Source organism: Falco biarmicus, chromosome 2 (assembly GCF_023638135.1).
Source record: "Falco biarmicus isolate bFalBia1 chromosome 2, bFalBia1.pri, whole genome shotgun sequence".
NCBI classification, from domain to species: Eukaryota; Metazoa; Chordata; class Aves; order Falconiformes; family Falconidae; genus Falco; species Falco biarmicus.
The window spans coordinates 70,441,209-70,461,530 of NC_079289.1; the positions used below are offsets into that span (position 1 = coordinate 70,441,209).

The following is a 20,322-nucleotide window of genomic DNA, read 5'->3' on the forward strand; positions in this document are numbered from 1 at the left end:
TATATCTGTTCTTTTTCCTTCCTGCCAGACATACTTCCCTCTGTTTCAGCCTTCTTTAAACTCACTCGTTATCATGAACATGAAGAGTTCCATGCATAGGCTACTGTGACTTTTTGCAGCCAGCTCTCTACAGGACGTATCAAAAGTACAGGAAAAACTTACAGAACTGAATCTTTCAATGCAATGACACATGATGAATTCCCCATCTTAAAATGTGAAAGAGCTGACAAAAAAGCAAAACAGCATTTCATCTGTTTTTACCATGATTTTAAAATTTTACCATGAAATTTACCATGGGGGAGAAGCATGTCAGGATGAATTAACAGTGATGGGAAGGTCTGCCATCCAGTGGCTTTTTTCCTTACTGCCGAACAGCTACAGTACCTTTGATCCGTGATGCCTAATTGGGGTTTGTGCCTTCATCTTTGTAGAGGGGATAACAATAGGGACCTGGCATACTCTCTGCATACCCAAATCCTCAGCAGTTGCAGCTCTGTGTCATGTTATTGTTGCCTGGGTCTTTGCTGCAAAAACTTTATTACACCCAAAAGCACAGGTTCCTGCCTTCCCCTTGTCAGCAATTACTGCTTCCAACAACTGAAGGTGAGGGAAGTGGTTTTCAGACAAGGCTCCTCCTAATTCCAAACTGTTAGCAATGAGGTTTTTAATTAAATTAAAAGGTATTTCATTTTTTACATTGTAATTGTGTTTGTGCTGTAGAGCTGAAATCCTGTTGTGTTTGGGAGGATGCACAAGTTGTTCACCATCTCTGTTTCCTGTAATACCAGCAGTGTGTGGGAAATGCAGTGAGCCAGCTGCTGCAAAACATCACAGCAGATAAAAAGCCTATTTGTCTCCAGGAAGTGCAACGAGAAGGTGGGGAGACATCCTGCAGCAAACGTGTCAGGTCTGTGATGTTTATCTAATATTCTTGCAAATAATTCACTGTACCGAAATCTGTTTTCCATTAACTGCTGCGATTGGGTTAGCATTGTTCCTCTCAGTTGCTCTTTGTGTATTTTCCTTTGTGCAATGGCATGTTTAGACAACAGATAAATGCAGATAAGTTGCAAGTCAAACAAACTGCAAGTCAGATAAATTGTAATGGATGTAATTGAACGATGTTTCTCTTCAGTTTTTCTTGTTAATGGTAGCTATGGAAAAGCAAGCTGGAGCCTGTATGTAATGTAGGATTTCTTTTGACTCATCTTTTCTTTTAATTTTGGAATCAAAGAAAACACCTTTTGAAGGTGCCTTTCTCCATTGACTATGCAGGCAGCCCAAGTCACAAGCTTAGACTTGACAGCAAACTTTCAGGCAATGTAAAATTCAGGGAGATTAATAGTGCATAAAGCGCCAGTTTGCATCACAAGTGACACGATCACTTTATGCTAGCATGACTGAGAGGTAATCCCTCCCAGAGCATACAATAACATGACCGCATCTGCTAGCACAAATGCCTGCACTAGTACTGAAATGATGCCATGGGTTTCAGTCACAGAGCTGAAAACATTTTAACCGCATGCACCACACACTGCACTGGCCTAACATCTGCTTGTAAATACTGCTCTTAGGCTGTTTGGAGCATTACGGAAATATACTGAATGTTGACAGAACTGGAGCTTTGGAGGCAACCACAAAACTGGAAGGTCTGAGCTATGCAGGTAGGGCACCAAATTCAGTTGTTCATCTCCCCTTACATCCGTGCACAAGCTCATGCCTACTATGGATCCCACTCTGGCTGGCTGTCATTGCAACGCAAGCAGATTTTCCTACAACCAACAAAGATGCTACTTGGGCACGTAAGTATATGCTGGGAGTAGAGTTGCCTTTGAGATGATATTCAAGACAATCACACAGAGAATGCAAGGTCTGCTAGTGCCTCCAGCCCCTGCTATCAAGCCTGCTTTTCTCTCTCCCTTAAGACAGTTTCCCTTATGACCTAAGTTTCTGAACATGGCCCCATTACAGTCAAGTAAGACTCATCTTTTAGTCCACGCACTAGAGAACTGCCCTCTATATTTGAAAAATGTGTTTTATAGCATCTGTGTATTGATTTCTAGGGCACTTACTCTTCAGCAAAATCAGTGCTTCTCTCTAAATAGACTCAGAAGGATGAAACATATCAGCTCAATCATAATGACTGTTAGAACAATTTTTTTCTGATTTTAAAAACAAAAGGACAAGTCACGCACATTGCGTTGTAGGAGTTCCTGCCTCAGAGAACATTGCAGAAAAAAGATTTTACAAATGCAGACAAGTATCAAGCCAAGACTACAAAAACTGGCATCAGCAAGTGTGTTGATCCAGCTGTGATTGCTGGTATTTCCTTTTGAGAGTCACACGCTGGGACAGTGCTGAAGGACAGTTGGGGTGACCATGGAAAAGTATTTGGTTTAACGCAGACATGGTCAACCTTCTTAAAAACACAAACCTCATCCTTCTTTTGAGGCAGAAAGGCAGAAGAGCAGTAAGATCCCTGCTGAAAGGCAGCCCTCTAAAGCTTTTCAGCCAACTCTTTGGCCAGAATAAAGCCGATGTTGACCCAGCTATCAGCTCCCAGCACCAGGGAAGGAGCCTGGTGAATGTCAGGGCATGTGCAGACTGCTTTTGCACTGTGAAACCACTGCTTGCTTCCCCAGCGCTCTCTTGGGAACGAGATTAATTGTTCCTATTTCAGACTTTAAATATTAAATCTTGTTTCAAAAAACATTTTTTTTTAACTAAGCATGGAGGCCTGTAGGCTACAGCTACATACAGTCATGTTAATTACCCTTGATGCACCACAGGGGCCTGGCTAGTGGGGGATCACGCTTCATTATTCACATCTACATTCATGCCTCACTTCTTTGCCAAGTTGTATGTTTATCTGCACAATTCCTAAATATTTGCTTCATGCATTGGGATCCACTGTTGCAACAGCTCCAGCCCCCTCAGACTCACTCTTTACTATCCCATGGATAAGAGGTGGAGAAGGAGGAGGAGAACTGGGAAAAGAGCCAGGGGAGATCCCTAGAGGAAACAGGGATTTTCCCCACCCTTAATGCAACTAGGGAGGAGAGGAGCAGTCACCTTGCAGCTGGAAAAGCTTAAGCAGCAGTAAGCCTGCTTTCTGCACCCTGTCACCTTTACAGCAGCAGCTGTGTCATTTTTTTAAGGCTCTGACAGACAAGTAGATGGGGCAGGCAATCCTCTTCAGTGCCCTGATAGTCCGCTATTCATGAGTCTGCTAGCTTCATTTGTGCCTTGAGCTGAACTTACTTCCTCTCTAGGCAAACTACAAGAGGTAAACTATGAGATTAATGATCAAAATTAATACCAGCAGCCTGTAAGCAATGAACTCTGGATAAATACTGGGGTTTCTTGTGTGCTGATAACTGCTGTCTCACTTTCAAGTTGACAAATGGTACCGTAAGATTGTCAGGACACGGGACATTGAAAAGCACTTAGCACAAGAGCCATTTCACTCTTCAATGCCACTAGCAAAACCATCCTTTTTCTTCTGCACACACTGTCTCCAGCTTTTATGTCACTCTACTGATACAGCTATTCCCTTGAACTCCTACTGGTGTTTTATCTGCAAGCATGCAGAAAGGATAAATATTGATTTTCAGCAGCTGTATCCCTCTTATCTTCTCACAACCTACAGTCATTAAGATTAACTCCTCTACAGTGTCTAGCATGGAGAGGCTCACAGTGTGTTAAAACTATGGCATTTACGCTCCCTGGAATGAAAACTACTTTATCATTTGATACTGCAGCAGCTTCCTAACTTTGGCCACAATTCTTAAAACTGTAGATAAGAATATGCACACAGTACTATTCAAGATCCTTCAGCAAAAGGTGTTATTTTACAAGCTTGCAGCCCGTAATTACTAATTTGCATCAAAGAGGTATGCTTCAGGGTCACTAGATTTCTAAAGTTTGCAATTTTAGAACAGGAAAAGCATGAACTTTCACATAGACTGCAGCTCTTATGCTACTATTATTAAACATTTAGGATCAAGAAATACGTATGAAGTGAGACAGCACATTTCCTGAAAGGCAAATTACACAACTTATGAAGTTGTGAACTGCTCTTTCTGTTACTCCCAAATCGGGATTTCAGGCACTTCTTAAGCTATGGAGGCCAGATGACAGACTGTTTGCTAAGGAACAAGCATGAGATCCGGATGACGAAAGTAAGTCACCCATACACCTGCCTCAATCAAATGACACTCTTGGTAGACAGCCAGTCGATTCTCATGTAACTGCTAAATAGAGGGCTTTCCAATTCCAGTTCCTTCCTTTGTGCAGTAAAGGTGAGGTCATGCACCATCAGTGTACACCTTCACTCTTAGTTGGGAAATGTCCCCACCATCATTAGTTAGATCTATTCTACTTAACTCTCTGCTTATATGACTTTATAAAAAGTTCTCCAATAGCTAGCCATAAACTGCAGTAATTAACCACAAAATTAAAAACACAAGGACAGAAAGCCTATCATTCATTTAACATTTCAGGCATATATTAACAACATTGAATTTTATATTTGTACACACAGGAATCCTTCTTTAAGTACCAGTGTCACTTCTGTCATTCATACCAGACAAGGTAAGAATTAAGCTTATATTTCATACACAAACTCTTAACTTAGGAGTTGAATTATTTATTTTTTTAAAATATAAATCAAACCAGCACACCTTAGGACTTAATTTCTTTCAGCTCCACAGGTTTCAGACGTCGTTTAATGACAAGCTCTCCCTTGACTGTAAGAAAGGTGTCTGACATTTCCTCTTCTGTTGGCAACCCGTGAGGTAGTTTCAGTGGCTGTATTCTACAGGCAAAAGAGTTTACTTAGTAAAGTCCTATGACTAGAAGAGAGTTACGTTAAATGTTCCAAATTAAACAAATAGTTAACAAACCTTATCAGATGTTTAACAACTTTCAGTTTGGAATTCACAGAAGGGATATTTTTGTGCAGTCTTGGCTGATGTGCCTACATAAAGGATAGAACAGGTTTTACAAACGCACTGCCACGAAATGCAAACCCCAAATCTCTGTTCACTGAACTTTTCACACTACCAGCAAAAATAGAAACTGCATTTGCAAACAAAAAATTTAGAGAAATGTCTCGCATCAAAAACATACTTTAAAATATGAAATAAAAACTAGATCAAACTCAATTCCAGTAAAACTAAAAATTCAGCTTTATTCCCATTACAGTATCATTATATTCAAATTTCTTCCAACTGTTAAAAATACTATAAATACAGGAGTTTAGGGGTAAGACTCCTTGCTTCAGTTAGACCTTAAAGTGATCAAGCATACAATTTTTTTTTCTGTAATGTAACGCTGACTACATGAATCTTTGCACAATGTGGAGTTGGCCTAAAAAATTTGTATAAACACACCTTTGACACAAACGCTTAAAGAGTCTTGGATTTGGAAGCCTTTTCATTATTAATAGAGTCTTACTTGCCTACCTGCAATGTCTGAATAATATGACCCACAGAGAAAACTGAATTCAAACTATTTACAAATCTATTTTTGTTATTTTAGCAGAATTCTCAAGGTAAATCTCTCCTCAGGCATGCTGAACAATTCCATACAGTGATATTCTGAATTCCCACTAATAGGGCATTTGCCATTAATGTTTCTTCCAGCTCTTAAACACATCATTGATTTCCGAATTACATTTATAGCAGCTGTAAAGCAATCCAAGTTTTCTGACTGCAAAACTGAGGTCCTTAAAAAAAAAAAACCAAACACCACACCACCTTAATTCTACCCTACGTTTCTACATTTCTGAGTGCACAAGAAGTACAAAAACCAACAATCATACTTGAACCAGTCCAAGATCACGTATTATCTTCTTTTCCCAATATGGGCGACCAATCACACTTTTTATTCTAGTAACAATGTGGATCTTGTGGGGCTGCTCAGGGTCACCTCCATACTTTTCATGATCTCCAGGCCGCGGCTGAAATACCTAGAAGTAGTTCACAAAAACAGAGGGTTTTTTCCTAAATAGCCGAATTATTACTATTAAAATTAACAAAATAACTTTTAAAACATACATAAACCTTGGTAAAAGTCCTTACATGTTTACCTTTCTTTTCAGAAGGTCAAAGCATCAACAAGTGACCTCATATTTTACTTTTGTAACTCTATGTCAAACATTTTTATAATGGTTTGCTGATGGATACATTAACTCTTGAGTTTGGACATACAACTGCATAGAAATACATGGACAACACTCTATACCAGCCTAGCACTTCATTCCCATGCATCTCACTGAAGAGCCTCTGCATGGCAAGTTTTTCCACAGGCTTTAAGAATGATTTGAAGGAAAAGAGTCAACTGACCCTAGACAGTACCTTGCAAAAAGATAAGATAAAAATTTACATGTAAAAATGTAAAATGTAAGTCAAACTTCCTATCACTTTGGTTTAGTTGTTTACTGAGTAGACTGTTTCACCTGGAAGGGACCTACAACAGTCATCTAGCCCAACTGCCTGACCAATTCAGGACTGACCAAAAGTCAAAGCACGTCGTTAAGGGTATTGTTCAAATGCCTCTTAAACACTGACAGGCTTGGGGCATCGACCACCTCTCCAGGAAGCCTGTTCCAGTGTTTGACCACCCTCTTGGTAAAGAAATGCTCCCTGCTGTCAAGTCTGAACCTCCGCTGGCACAGCTTTGAGCCATTCCCACATGTCCTGTCACTGGATCCCAGGGAGAGGAGCTCAGCACCTCCCTCTCCACGTCCCCTCCTCAGGAAGCTGTAGAGAGCAAAAAGCCTCAGCCGCCTTCTCTCCAGACTAGACCAGCCCAGAGTCCCTAGCCACTCCTCACAGGACATGCCTTCCAGCCCTTTCACCAGCTTTGTTTCCCTCCTTTGGACACATTCAAGGACCTTCACGTCCTTCTTAACTCGTGGGGCCCAGAACCGCCCACAGCGCTCCAGGTGAGGCCGCACCAAGGCTGAACACAGCGGTACCATCACCTCTTCTGGCCGGCTGGTTGTGCCGTGTTCGGGGCACCCCAGGGTGCGGGTTGCCCTGGTGGCTGCCAGGGCCACTGCTGACCTGCATTGAGCCTGCTGCCGACCAGCACCTCCAGATCTCTTTCTGCAGGGCTGCTCTCCAGTCTCCCCTCTCCCAGTTTATACTTGTGCCTGGCAATCTGTCCCAGATGCAGAAACTGGTTATTGTTAAATTTCATGCCACTGATGATCGCCCAATGCTCCAATCTATCCAGATCCCTCTGCCAGGCATTCTGTACCATGAAAGAGTCGACAGCACCTCCCAGCTTGGTATCATCACCAGACTGGCTAATGGTGCATTCAACTCCTGCATCCAGATTACTGATAAAAATATTGAACAGAACTGGCCCTTGGATTGAGCCCTGAGGAATACCACTGGTGACCTGTTGCCAGTCAGATGTAGCCCCATTCACCACAGCCCTTTAAGCCCTGCCATTCAGCTAGTTTTCCACCTAGCACACCACGAACCCTCTCATCCCACTCACTGTCTCTAGAAAGCTGTCATGCCACAGAATTAAGCAGGCTAATAGCTATTTTTCAGTTTCTTAGTTACTGAAACACATACCGAGTCTGGAATTCTTGACTTAGTAAAGAGACAACGAACCCACGCTGTGGACGCCATCCCCTCCATCCTCTTCCCCAGCATCTGCAAAGAGAGCAGGGCACAACTTGTCTGCATTTTCCTTACAGTTCATAATACTTGAAAATAAGAGTACAGGGCCACTTCAACTCAGACTGGGCGAGCACAGGGACTGTGATAATTACTGCGTTTATTACATCTCTCGGCAGAAGAACAGACCGTGCTGACAACCGGGTGTGCACCGGCTCCTCGGCCCCTCCAAGGCCACGCTTTTCTCTCTGATGAGGCCCCGACCAGGCCCCGCGGCGGCGGCGCCCCGAGGGGGGCGAAGGCCGCAGCAGCCTAAGGCCTGGCCCCGCTCACGGCCCTCAGCGGCGGCGGGACACTGGCCCGGGCCGTTCCCCGCCGCCTCGCGGGAAGGCCCCCAGCCGCCGCAGCGGGCACGGCCAGAGGCAGCGCCGCACCGCCCCCAAATCAAACCCCGGCCCCAGCCCCAGCTCGGGTCGCACCTTCCAAACGGCTGCGTGCCGCAGGCCCGCGGGACTCGCCATGGCGGTGCGCAGCCTTCCGGCCGGGCACCGACACCACGGCGCTTCAGTTCCGCGCCGGCAGAAGGGCAGCGGTGAGGCACGGCCCGCCGCCGCTTCGGTGTCTATTTCCCCGGCGGCGGGTGAGGCAGCGCGCGTGCGCAGCTCCTCCCCCCCGCCCCGCGCCGCTCCCGGTCCCCGCCGCGGCGCCCATGTCGCGGGCGGGGGGCGATGGCACCGCCGCGCTGGAGCGGGCCGGGGCGGAGACGGTGAAGCGGGCGGTGGAGCTGGACCGGGCCTCTCGGTTCCAGGAGTCGCTGGTGTGCTACCAGGAGGGCATCGACCTCCTGCTGCAGGTGGTGAAAGGTACCGGGCGCGGCGGCGGCGGCGGGTGAGGGGCGGGGCGGCGGCCGTTCACTGCAGCCGCTGAGGCGGGTGGTGCTTAAACGCCGCCCCGGCCCGGTCGGGGGCCGCCGGCCGGGGGTGGGTTTGAGGAGGCGCGGCCGTGCTGGGCGCTGGTCCCCTGCCGTCTCACGGGGAGGGAGGGGAGCTGGCGGGGGCTCCCCCCGCGCCCCCCGCCCCGGCCAAAGCTGGCCTGTGCGCTTCCCGTTCACAGCCACCAAGGATGAGGCGAAAAAGCACCGTTACCGGCAGAAAATATCCGAGTACATGACCAGAGCAGAAGACATTAAAAAGCACATTGAAAAAGAGAAACAAGGTACAGAGCTGCAATGGACCCGTTCGCGTTTAAATCCCTGTTGTTATGCGAGTGTTTTCCGGGTAAGGTGGTTAACACACGGATTATGTCACGATTTTTACTGAAAAGGAGACTTTTTTCTTTTTTTTTTTTCTTTTGTCAGATGGCAAATACCATAAGCAAATCAGAATAGAGGAAAATGCAACGGGTTTCGGCTATGAAAAGCTTTTCCAAGAGTACCTTACTGAGATTGTTTCTGAAGTGTGGGTGGAGGATCCGTACATCAGGAACGTTCATCAGGTTAGTAGGTACTTGGTGTAACTGATACAGATGTAACTACTCAAAAAAAGGCAAGTTACTAAATTAAAATTTTTGCAGTTGTATAACTTCCTGCGATTCTGCGAGATGCTAGTTAAGGGGCCGTGCAAAGTGAAAACAATCCACCTCCTCACTTCCTATGATGAAGTAAGTGTCCAGATTTTGGTTTCTGTTTCCTTGTACTTCAGTGATACCACATGCAAATATATATATATATATATATATATATATATATAAAGTATTTATTTGTAAATACAGATTTGTTTTCCCTTACCGGTACTTTTTAGACTGAGGCTCTGATGCCTTCAGCAGAAAACACAGATTAAAAGAAAAATAGAAATGTGATAGTTGAACATAAGTAGTTTTATAAGTTCAGAGTTATCAGAAAACTCTTTAAGAAACTCTTGGTAAGCAGTATCTTAAATTAAAAAGATACTTTTATGAAAGTTTTGTTGTGGAAAATGTCAGAAACAAAGCATCTGTTGCGATATGGGTTTTTTCAGCTGTATATAGTTGTCATTTTAGAGGCTTTGATAAGCTAAAATATCTCAAACTATCACTGTATTTATTTTGGCTCAAATAGTAATTCGTGTCTAGTTCCAAAGGGCTGAGAGTGAGCTCGTCGTCCATGTCCCTTAGCGAGTGTAGCTGTAGTCTGTCTGCTTTTTATCCTGTATTTGAAACTGTGAATCTGGCTTCATCCAAGTTGCTTTCTGTTGGTTGAAGTTGTTACTAAAAAGGTTTTGTTGGTAACTTTAGGAAGAGGTGACCAGATGTAGAATATGTCATTAAAAAAAAAACATGTTATTTTTACTTTTAACAGGGTAGCGGGAAGAGTCAGCAAATAAGTGGCTTGGAAGAAATACAACAGTCGCTGAGGAATTATGGAGTAACACTGAATATTGCATTTTCACCTTCAATACATGATCGAGAAATTAGGTGGGTGATAGAAAAATTCAGTGAATGCCAGTTATTTGAAATCAAACTACTTCACCCTAACTTTTGAGACAATTTCTAATTGCAGCTGCGGTTAACGAAGTGGAAGGCAATAGCCCTCGCTGGATAAAATCAGCCCTCCATAGTTTCATGTATTTTAACTGTGAACATAATAGTAGATGTCTCTTTATACAGAATAGTGTCTTCCATGGTTCATACAGGTGTCAGTGATACTAGGAAATAATTGTCATTGAAACAGGGAGCTTGTGCATCATGTGGATATAACTGTTTTTTTATTGAACATACTGATAGTATTCAAATTTGTGAATTTTTAAAACAGATTCAACAATGGATGGATGATTAAGATTGGAAGGGGTCTTAATTATTTTAAGAAACCGCAGGTAAGAATGCTTTGACCTCTTCAACTTATACTGCAGAAGAGCTCATTCTATGTTCACTGTGTCAATTCTGTTAATTTCTGCAGGGTCGTTTCAGCATTGGATACTGTGACTTTGACTTGCGACCTTGTCATGAAACAACAGTGGATGTCTTTCATACTAAACATACAAAGAAAATGTGATCAGATACAACTGCTTTGAACTACTGTTTTTATAAGCATAAAAATGTAAGAGTGGAAGATACTATTTCCAGTCTGCCACCAGCTGTCTACCCTCAGAACCAAGTATTCTAAGTACTTAGTCCAGCACAGCTTTTATAATCTATAGGTTTAAGAATATTTGAGACTTTTCAGTCTGAGAAAACACAACTGTACAATTCCTTCACTGTACTTCTCCCATAATCTTAATTAATACAATCCATGTCTAAATTTGATCTTCATGTCATAACTGACCCTTGATACTGTCTCTCAAAGGCCTCTTTACTGTCATTTCTCTTTTTACTACTAATTTTTCCTTGAGCAGATTCTGGGGTTTATTTCTCTAATTGACCACCTCACAAACACTTGAAGCTAGGCTGCCACATGTCCTCTTTTATAAGCAGCCTTATTTATTTCCCATAATTCCGGTATTCTAATCATGACTCCTGTTCAGCTGTGTTTTGATCAATCCTGTAATACCTGATTTCACAGACTTTACTAGTAACCCCAAACCTAACATTCCATTTTCCAAGCTCCTTGCATGCAAACATTGTTCAGTATGTAGACATTTCAGGGTCATCTTATGTGTCTCTGCATGATGGATTTTGAACCAGAAAGGATGTGAACAGTTGTGTTCTTTTCCCTGTCACTCTATGTGTTCTTTTATTCCATGATGTACAGTCATATACTTGATTTCCATCCTTTGCATTAGGTGTGGAAAGGGTGTATGATCCTCTCCCAGTCTTTTTCCCTGACTTGCAAATCTAATGTTCTTCCAGTTAGTCATGCCAGTCTCAACTGCAGTGAGCTATCTCCCTGCTACTAAGGTAGTCCCTTAAAAAAATAAAATTATTCCAGGGGATGAATACCGTGAAGCTTTCATGTTAATAATGATTTTAAGCAATATGCTAACTGGAAAACAACCCAGTCTTTTCTTGTCTTTCCTTCATCCTTTGGAAACCAGAAGGTGTCACCTGAGCTACTGCTTCTTTTTCTTATACAAGATTGCTTTGTCAGCAATAATCTGGCAAAGTCCTATACTCTTACATGAAGAACAGGCAGTGGCTTCTTTTGCGGGTCCCATCAAAATCTTTTTCAACCTCAGGACTGATAGGTGCCTTATGCTTTCTGGATCTTGTGGTACATATGCTCCTGTATTCTGGTAGCATGTTCATTGCTAGAAATTTTTCTCTCTTTTCTGATTCTTTTTCCTGAATGGCTGGTGTATTCCATTATCTTTTTTTTTTTTTAATTTGCTTTATTCTTTCACCTTCTGTCATCTAATGCTGCATTCCACAGCTACCAAGAAGAAACAGAGCTGGTCTTTGCCTTGTTCTCTGGATCGCAGTTTGCTAGGGGTCTGCCTTCTTTATCCTTTTGCATAATAATGTCTCAGCTTTTCAGTGCTACATCAGCAAAAAGAATAACAAATGTGTCACAGGAACTGCATGCTACCAGTTGAAACATTCAATAGAAACCCTCTTATTGCTGATGTGGTACTAGGTTTCTGGTCACTGTTGTCAATTTTATTCAGTTGTGTACAATACATGCCTATTTTTAATGGGAATAAATGTTATTTTTTATTATTTGTAGTTTTAGTCATCTGTGTAACGACTTCTCTGCGCTACGTCGGGTAATTCAAGGAAGCTGGGTAATGCCTTATAGATCAGCCATGTTTGGAAGAAGGTTCACTGTAAATACAGTAAGCTTCCCAAATGTGAAGATTTATATCTTTTAACCCTAGTCCAGCAATTTCAAACATACAGGGGTGTCATGTTAAGAAGAGGGGTTTCCTTGAACCCTTTATATTTGATCAGCCTGTCAGTTTCCCAAGAAAGACAAGACCCTTGTGCCTGACCAGCCTGTCTGCTACCTGTGTTCTGACAGCTCGCCGTATCAGAGGGTGATTCGACTAACCTACTCGGGGACTCCTGCTGACAGCATCACTGAGTCAAATCCCATACAACCAGTCAAGTCTCCAGAGACTTACACAAAATGAACTTCAGCTGAAGATTTTTATTATACAAAACACAAGTTTGTCACAGTAAGGTTCGAAGATTGCCAGCGATAATACACTGACTGAAAAACAAGTTTAAAAAAATACACTTAATAATAACTAACATGAGTTAGTCCTAGAATAAAGTTCTTACCCAACAGGCATCCCTATGGGGGAGAAGACAGGTTCAGCCCACTGACTGATGCCAGAAGTTACGATGGAGCCTTCCCTAACTTCTCCCCTCAGTTGTCCATTTTTATACTTTCTAGTACATTGCGTATTCGTTATCGTACAGAGGATCGGTTAAAAGTTTCTCCCTTCCAATGTAAATTAGTATGCGTCCTCAGATAGCACTACTGAAGTTTTTCCATTAACTACGCATGCTCTCCAACCAGGTTTTGCTTTTTCAGGGGGGCGCTATTTGAGTTGGAGGTCACAGTTTCCCATTACCACAATTACCTTTGTCTTACTTTCAACTAAGTTTTTGTTAATGTATGGGGGTCATGACACCTTATTGGCTTGTCAGCCAGAACTTACAGCTTTAGAGGGTGGGTCAGCTTGAGCTAACCTTGTGACACTAAATCAAAGTGTGGTATGCCAGGAGTTTAGATAAATTTAAATAAATTCCCCTTTAGATTTATTTCAGTCCAGGACCAGTCCATTTTCTTTAGATTTAGGTGGAGCTTGAGTGACTCTAGTCATACATACTTTTGTTACTGATTGGTATCATTGTACCCAGCGAGATGTAGTAGTACTTTGGAGGCAAGCAGCTTTGGGATGGAGGTGTGCATTACTATTGCAATGAGATTATTTCATCTGAGGAAAATAATTTTGCCACAATGGTCCGCTTAGCAGCAGACATCATCTCGTATGTTCTTTATGTGACAACTGCTATGCAGTTTATCAGATCATCAGGTCCCCTTTCCTGCAGGGAGTAAACGGAGCCTGGCCACGGTGTCTCCACTCCGTTCCTATGCAGTTTATCAGATCATCAGGTCCCCTTTCCTGCAGGGAGTAAACGGAGCCTGGCCACGGTGGGTGTCTCCACTCTGTTCCACTCTCTTACTCCCATTGGCATGTGCTGAGATGGCAGGGTGTGTAGCTTAGGGAGCTTTGGTAAAGTAGATTCCTGTGCATGCCAACCATTCTGAAAGCAAGAGCTATATTTGTCCCAGCTTTAGCTAATTCTCTGCTGCACCCTCCCCCCCCCCCCTCCCCCAGGAATTTTCCCACAAGGGGCAAAAGAAAAAAACACCTTAATACTTCAGATCAACTTTTTAGTACTTAATTGGAAATTAAAATACAAATCTTTACACTTTCTGCATCTTACAATACAATATGCCGCTGTTCCAGTGGTAAGCCCCTATGATGTGGTCCTTTACAAATACCACAAGAGGCAAGCATGGTCTTCCCTTGCTTGCCTGTTCATTGCTAGAACTTTTTCTCTGTTTTCTAATTAGACTATTACTCAATAGCCGAGACCAGATTTCCTCGCAGATCCCATGGATATGCAGTACTGTGCATACGTAGAAGTAAACCTTTAGTGATATACCAGTTAACGCTGCACTGCAGTTTTTACTTATAAGCCCTTTATCTCTGAATATCAGTTCCTTTCACTGTCAGTAGGAACACCATGTATGAAGAGGAATGGGCATCAAAGAGTTGGGGAAAAAAAAATTTTAGAGAAGTCTACAAGCAGAGTTCTGCGGTCATTTTACTGACTTCAGGCTATGTTTTTCTGTGGTGCCACTCACACTTAGGTAGTCAGGTCATCACCTGGACTGCACACCCAGGACTGTCCCTCTTGGCATCATCTGTAAAGATGAGCTTAAGCCACCTTCCCTGCTGGAGCCAGCTGAGTGTCATTCAGTCTACAGCAGGGCTCCTCAAACTTTTTAAACAGGGGGCTGGCACATGGATGCAGCGGCAGGCAGTCATCTGCGGCTGCTTGGTTTCCCCCGCCAACCCCTGGGGGGGGTGTGTGTCTGTAAATACCGGGGGCCAGACTGAGGACCCTGAGGGGCCGTATCCAGCCCACAGGCCGTAGTTTGAGGACCCCTGGACTCTACAGTGTGCCAGTCCTGGCTGAGGGCTGGGTGCACCCCCAGTCACTGCGCTCCTTAACTAAAGGTAGGTCCCTTCTGCCACGTAATTTCTTTCTACTGAGTGCGGATCAGCCAAACATCTGTTAAAGCTGACAGTGTGGAAGTAACATGTAACACCTCATAGGCCTTTGCAGGCCTCACTTGTTAAGAAATATTTGCAGCTAACAGTCTCTTCTGGTCAGCATGATTTAATTAACAAAGGAAGTATTCATAAAAGAATATACTGCCTAGGGCTTCCCAATCTGTCTAGAGCCTCCTTACTGAAGAATTTAAGTCGCTGCTGTTACCACATCCTGCTTATCTGACAGCCTGGTGAAGAACAAATCGTATAACCTAAAAGTATATAAACTGTAACTGCCTCGCTTGGGCACAGCTCGTATCAGCAGAAGCTGCCTGCCTTCTGTGTTTTCTCCTATAGCACTAAACTGCTGCTGTTCTGACCTGATTAAAATTGCATTCCAGTTATTCTGCAACAGAATTTGGTGCTGTGACTTGGATTCATACGTCCTGCTTCACCTGGGATGACCGCAGACTGATCTCTGTCGAAAATCCCTCGGTGCCACTCAGAAAGGTAAGGGATCTTTTGAAATCCCTACTGGAGTTTCAGCTGAGGGTTGTGTGTATGGACAACAAGGACACTGGAAGCCAGAATGTCCTTATGGACCTAACTGTAAGTCTTTTCAGTCCAGCAGGATTCAGTCACCCTAACTTTCCCCCCAACTCTTCCTTCATGCCATAGCCTCAGAAACATGATTAGGACAGCCATATGACTAACCAAATGACATAAACATCATTACTCCTTTACTTTCTTTAGGCCAGGCTGGTCCTTATTCATCTTGCCCTACTAACAGCAAGATTGTTTGTTGCCTAACTGATACTGCTGTTTCTCAGTCCACTTTATGTGCCTCTGATTTTCCTGCCAGTTCCTTATCTTCAGTAGTAAATGCTGTTGGTATTTCAGAACAACCCGTATGTCATCCAGTAACAAGCCCCTTTAACTATCTGCCTCATTTCTGGATACCGTGCTTTCCTTTTAAGTCCTACCACGCCAGTTAACCTTCCAGGAGAAGACTGTTAATGTAAATTGGATTGTGCTATATATTGTGCCCTGAACGACATTTACCTTGATGTGCTCGCACCTTGACAGAATGAATTTATGGCTTTTTTTGCTTGATGAACCTCCCACTTCAATTTTAACTAGCTCTACTATTCAAGGGCAGTTTGGTGAAGAAAGAGTTAAATGACAAAGGTATATGAAGTCTGTAACTGCCTCGTTTGGGCAGAGCTCACAGCAGAAGAGTCTCACGGCTGCACTGGGTTCTCTCCTACAGTTATAGCAATAAACTGCTTCTGTTGTGACCTAATCAAAATTGCATTCTGCTTATTCAGCAACAACAGTGAAATGAGCCTTTCTTTCTACTTTAAGTTGAGCTATTATTTTTATTTAACATGAAAACTGTCATTTTCAGTTCACTATTACCTTCCATTAGAAAATTTTCTCCTAGGTAGTAACACAAGGAGCCTGATTCTCCTAGATCTGTATTGGCAAGTGTATTTCCTAATGTAGAAGTATTCCCTCTTTCAGCTTAGGTACTGTATCTCTGGCAGTGTTACCAAATTCTATAACTAGAATGTATAAGCTAACTAACAAATACTATATGGACATACGTTTTTGTTTAACAATTTGCACATATTCTTGAAGAAACAGAACGCACACATTTGACTCAGGATGTCCCATGCAAAGAACTGTGAAGGATGATTAACTTAAGTAATTGCTGTTTAGGACAAGGCGGCCTTGAAGACATTACATCCTGCCAAATTGGCAACACAAGACTCTTGCAAATCGAGATATATCTGATACCTTTTGGACAGATAAAGATGTGTTCTTAAGCTAACTACCTTCATTATAATACTAAAAATTAAATCCCTTGCGCCAGATACCCCGACCCACAGAGACCGTTCCCCTTGCGTAGTTAACCAATAAGATTGTGTAACCATTATGTGGATTACCATACGATCAGTGTTAGAGGGTTGGAAGTTAACAAATTAATATCCACGTAATCATGTATAAATCTGACTGTGGAAACTACCAAGGGGTGCTAGTTCATCTAGCACCCAAACTTGCACAACTTTATATTAAAAGCTGTATCTTGTATTCTTAAAACTTTCTTTGATTTTGCACACTGGGCAACGAGACGACAGCACCAGTGACTCCCACTTTAGGCCAGGCAGTGCAGGTACAGAGAAGGCACATATGGCCTCTGTCCCAGTTAGATTCTCCTGCCCTCATCACACAACCCCCCACAGTGAACTTCCTAATCCCTCCCCTGCTCTTGCACACACATGAACAGAAGTTCCAGGGTAGAACTGCTAGGCTGATTCACTACACAGCAGCGAGCTTAGCTTACTGCCATGCCTGTACAGTGGAGAAAGAGGATCACCAGCACCCTGCAAGAGCATACTTTCAACCAGAAACCAGGGGGACATCCCTCTCCGTGCAGCTCAGGGGCTGAGACATGCCCTTTGAGCTACTATCCACCAGGAGTGGGATGCAGGCTGGGGGATTCAGTGCAGCAGCAGAGCAGCAGTTTTCCACCTACCCCATCCCATCTGTGTCAGCCATTTGTACCTTTTTTGCTACAAAGCCAGTTTGGGATGCCTCTGCCATTTTCCTTGGTTTAAACAACAAGGATGTCTGTCCACATGGAGCGACACAGGGCTGCAGCCTATTGCAGCAGCTTACATCCTGTTGTTTGGGAACCTCGGGTACAGGCAGTGTACCTACTAATTGCTAGTAGGTAATACTAAGCAAAAGCACAAGATTTAACAGTTTGAATGACTAATAAGATAAAAATTCAGCTTGTATAAATGTTTTAATTCTGTTTCCAATAAATTAAATAAAAAAGCAGCAGAAGTTTAACTTACATTTTCAAAATGCAAGTCACATTAACATTATCATATTTTCACATAGCAGATTCCACCTGCTGTGCAACTCATCATCTTGTGGACACACTCTTAGCAATGTTGTTGCTAGTGTAGTGGTTTCACTTGGGCAAAACTTACTACCAGTAAGGCTCTTTACTAGTTCACTGCACAGCGCTGGTGGCAGCCACTGCTCTGGCAGATCAATGTTGCAGACTTCAATCCTTCCGTGCTTTACATCCATATCTACTTTAACATCAAGAACAGAATCTTTATAGACCATGCTAAAACAAGTGTTGATGCTGAACTTCGGTGTCTTTCCATACACCCATTCCCACGTTTGTAGTTCTTTAGTTTTATTATTAATTCCAGGAAGCACAGTCTCATCAGCTGGATTTATTAAGGTGATATGATGATCCATTTGGTGTTGTGTAGCATATTCTTCCGCAATGGCATCCAGGAGCATCTCACAAGTTAAACTGGGATCCTCTTCAAAGAGATTTTTCACTGAGGCAGGCACACTAGGAGTGGCATTGCTTTTTAGCCCTTTATAAGGACTTTTTAGCACAGAAGATAAAACAAACTTATCTGCATTACAGAGTAAGGTACAGTGGTGATAAGCAGTTGTTCTTCCCAGCTTTGAAGCAGTACCTGAGATTTTGTATTGCCTATCTAGCAAGATGTCATATCTGTCAGTGACATGCACATCTAACCGGGGGCGCAAGGCTTTCAGTGCCTTCACAATTAGTTTCAGGTTTTCCATTCGTTCATATTTTTTTCTGGTTGTAAAGAAAGTCAAATTGATGTTGCCTAAGTCATGATAAACTGTCCCCCCTCCACTTCTTCTCCTGGCTAGCTTTATATTTTTTTGCCTTAATAGCCTGAGGTTGCATTCCTGCCAGGGATTCTGATGTCTCCCTATTACCACAGCAGGGGAATTTCTCCAAAGGAAGAGGACCTGTTGGTTTTCTAAATTCATGTGGTCATGGATCCAGTCTTCCACAGCTAGATTTTGGTAAACGTCATTAGAAATAGATTGGATAATGAGGCCTCCACTAGTGGTGCTTCTGAAGCCAGCTTTTGGAGTTCTGAGGACACAGGATAGCTGAAGGCAGTTCTTTAATGATGACCGGAGTACCATGTTTTTAATGACCAGACAGTAAATGGAAGGAATGCTTGACCTGGTAAAGGTGAATGTGACAAGTGCACAGCCTGCTGCTGTGACAGAAATGAAATGCTAGTGGCAGTCATACTCTTCCCAGCATAGCAATACTTTTGAACTGATGTGAGTTATGAGGTATGTTTCCCCTCCTGAAGCTAGTGATGCCATCCAGACCCTGATGTGTGCTTCACATAAAAGCTGGCATTGTCAGAGTAGCTTCTCCTCACAGTCCTCGGTGCGTTAAAGGCCAAAGGAAGAAACAGAATTAAACCGTGTGTTTTCCCCTCACTCAATACAGTCTTGCTAATACAATTTGACTTTGTGGATTTTACTAAACTTGATTTTAACAGCCCAGGTTTATAAATTCGTTTTACACGGATCTGAGAGTAAGAAGCAGGTGCAACAAGCTGGCGGGCCGGCTGGGTGCGTGAGGAGCCAGGCAGCCGCCCGCAGCGCCCAGCCGTGAGGCGCGGCAAGCCCGCAGCCGGTACCACCCGCCGCCGCCCCGGCGCCATTTCGTTCTCGGCGGCTGCCCTCGGCGGCCACCCCTCACGGCGCGGCGACCCGAGGGGGGCTGCCCCGCCCCGCCCCGCCCCGCCCCCGGCCGCCCTCCCGCCCTCCCCACGGCACCGGCCGCCCCTGCGCGCACGAGTCGCTACTCACGGGGCGGCGCGGCGGGGCGGGGCGCGGTGGCGGCGCTCGTGCAGGCCGGTCAGAGCCGTAGTGCGGCCCCGCCGCGTGCTCCGGCACGGCACGCCTTCCGCTTCCCGGGGTTAGAGGTGCCGGGGGCGGGCGTCCGGCTGCCAGGGCTGTCCTGCCGTACGCGGCCGCCGCTGCCCGGGGTGAAACCGGGGAGGGGAGCCGGGGAGGCAGGCAGTCCGTCCGTCAGTCTGTGTGTCAGTCAGTCGGTCAGTCAGAGCCGGGGAGGCAGGCAGTCTGTCCGTCCGTCAGTCTGTGTGTCAGTCAGTCGGTCAGTCAGAGCCGGGGAGGCAGGCAGTCCGTCCGTCAGTCTGTGTGTCAGTCAGTCGGTCAGTCAGAGCCGGGGAGGCAGGCAGTCTGTCCGTCCGTCAGTCTGTGTGTCAGTCAGTCAGTCGGTCAGTCAGAGCCGGGGAGGCAGGCAGGCAGTCTGTCAGTCCGTCAGTCAGTCAGTCCGTCCGTCCATCTGCCCAGCGCCCCGGTGGCGGCGGAGGGCCGCAGGCAGGCTTCTGCTGCTCGGGCGAGAGCTGAGGGGAGCGGGTGGCACCCCGGCGGGCGCGCGCCGGTTGCGCCTCTCACCCCGCAGCCTGCACGTGGTGCGGCTGGAGGAAGCTGGCGAGAGGCGGGAACGGGCAGCTGCTGTGCCGCCCGCCGCTGGATTATGGCTTTTCAGCCTGGTAAAAGAAAACCAAGCAAAAAACTCCAAACCCAAACCTCCTGTGGTAAGAGATTGTAAAAAGTTAAGTGATGTTAAAGAAAGT

At 44.5% G+C, this 20,322-nt stretch overlaps 3 protein-coding genes and 1 pseudogene across 4 annotated transcripts; 2 read left to right on the forward strand and 2 right to left on the reverse strand.

The window, feature by feature from the left end:
* Positions 1–1,561: 1,561 nt before the first annotated feature.
* On the forward strand, positions 1,562–4,483 carry LOC130144508 (lysozyme g-like; annotated as a pseudogene).
* Positions 4,484–4,632: 149 nt separating this feature from the next.
* Positions 4,633–19,600, reverse strand: MRPL30 (mitochondrial ribosomal protein L30). 2 transcript variants are annotated; one of them, XM_056328308.1, is made up of 5 exons: positions 19,529–19,600; positions 7,593–7,673; positions 5,825–5,971; positions 4,905–4,978; positions 4,633–4,816 (listed from the first exon to the last, which is right to left on the reverse strand). In XM_056328308.1, exons 2-5 carry the CDS (start codon positions 7,671–7,673, stop codon positions 4,684–4,686), a joined length of 435 nt encoding a protein of 144 aa, XP_056184283.1. In that variant the 5' UTR covers positions 19,529–19,600; the 3' UTR covers positions 4,633–4,683. The 2 variants fall into 2 exon arrangements, with proteins under 2 accessions (XP_056184283.1, XP_056184282.1); XM_056328307.1 differs by lacking the exon at positions 19,529–19,600 and adding an exon at positions 8,117–8,251.
* Positions 8,347–12,266, forward strand: MITD1 (microtubule interacting and trafficking domain containing 1). The gene is made up of 7 exons (XM_056328305.1): positions 8,347–8,500; positions 8,751–8,852; positions 8,995–9,131; positions 9,210–9,296; positions 9,973–10,088; positions 10,426–10,486; positions 10,570–12,266. Exons 1-7 carry the CDS (start codon positions 8,347–8,349, stop codon positions 10,663–10,665), a joined length of 753 nt encoding a protein of 250 aa, XP_056184280.1. The 3' UTR covers positions 10,666–12,266.
* LIPT1 (lipoyltransferase 1) lies at positions 17,636–19,627 on the reverse strand. Its single transcript, XM_056328304.1, has 2 exons — positions 19,529–19,627; positions 17,636–19,096 (listed from the first exon to the last, which is right to left on the reverse strand). The coding sequence occupies exon 2, from the start codon at positions 18,842–18,844 to the stop codon at positions 17,723–17,725; it is 1,122 nt and encodes a 373-aa protein (XP_056184279.1). The 5' UTR covers positions 18,845–19,096; positions 19,529–19,627; the 3' UTR covers positions 17,636–17,722.
* Between the last annotated feature and the right edge of the window lie 695 nt (positions 19,628–20,322).

Coding starts and splice junctions, on each gene's coding strand:
- MITD1 (XM_056328305.1), top strand. CDS start 8,347: ATGTCGCGGGCGGGGGGCGATGGCACCGCCGCGCTGGAGCGGGCCGGG. Junction 8,853..8,994: donor CATTGAAAAAGAGAAACAAG/GTACAGAGCTGC, acceptor TTCTTTTGTCAG/ATGGCAAATACCATAAGCAA. Junction 10,089..10,425: donor ATACATGATCGAGAAATTAG/GTGGGTGATAGA, acceptor TTTTTAAAACAG/ATTCAACAATGGATGGATGA.
- LIPT1 (XM_056328304.1), bottom strand. CDS start 18,844: ATGGTACTCCGGTCATCATTAAAGAACTGCCTTCAGCTATCCTGTGTC.
- MRPL30 (XM_056328307.1), bottom strand. CDS start 8,158: ATGGCGAGTCCCGCGGGCCTGCGGCACGCAGCCGTTTGGAAG. Junction 5,972..7,592: donor AGTCAAGAATTCCAGACTCG/GTATGTGTTTCA, acceptor AACTACTTCTAG/GTATTTCAGCCGCGGCCTGG. Junction 4,817..4,904: donor GTTGTTAAACATCTGATAAG/GTTTGTTAACTA, acceptor TTTTGCCTGTAG/AATACAGCCACTGAAACTAC.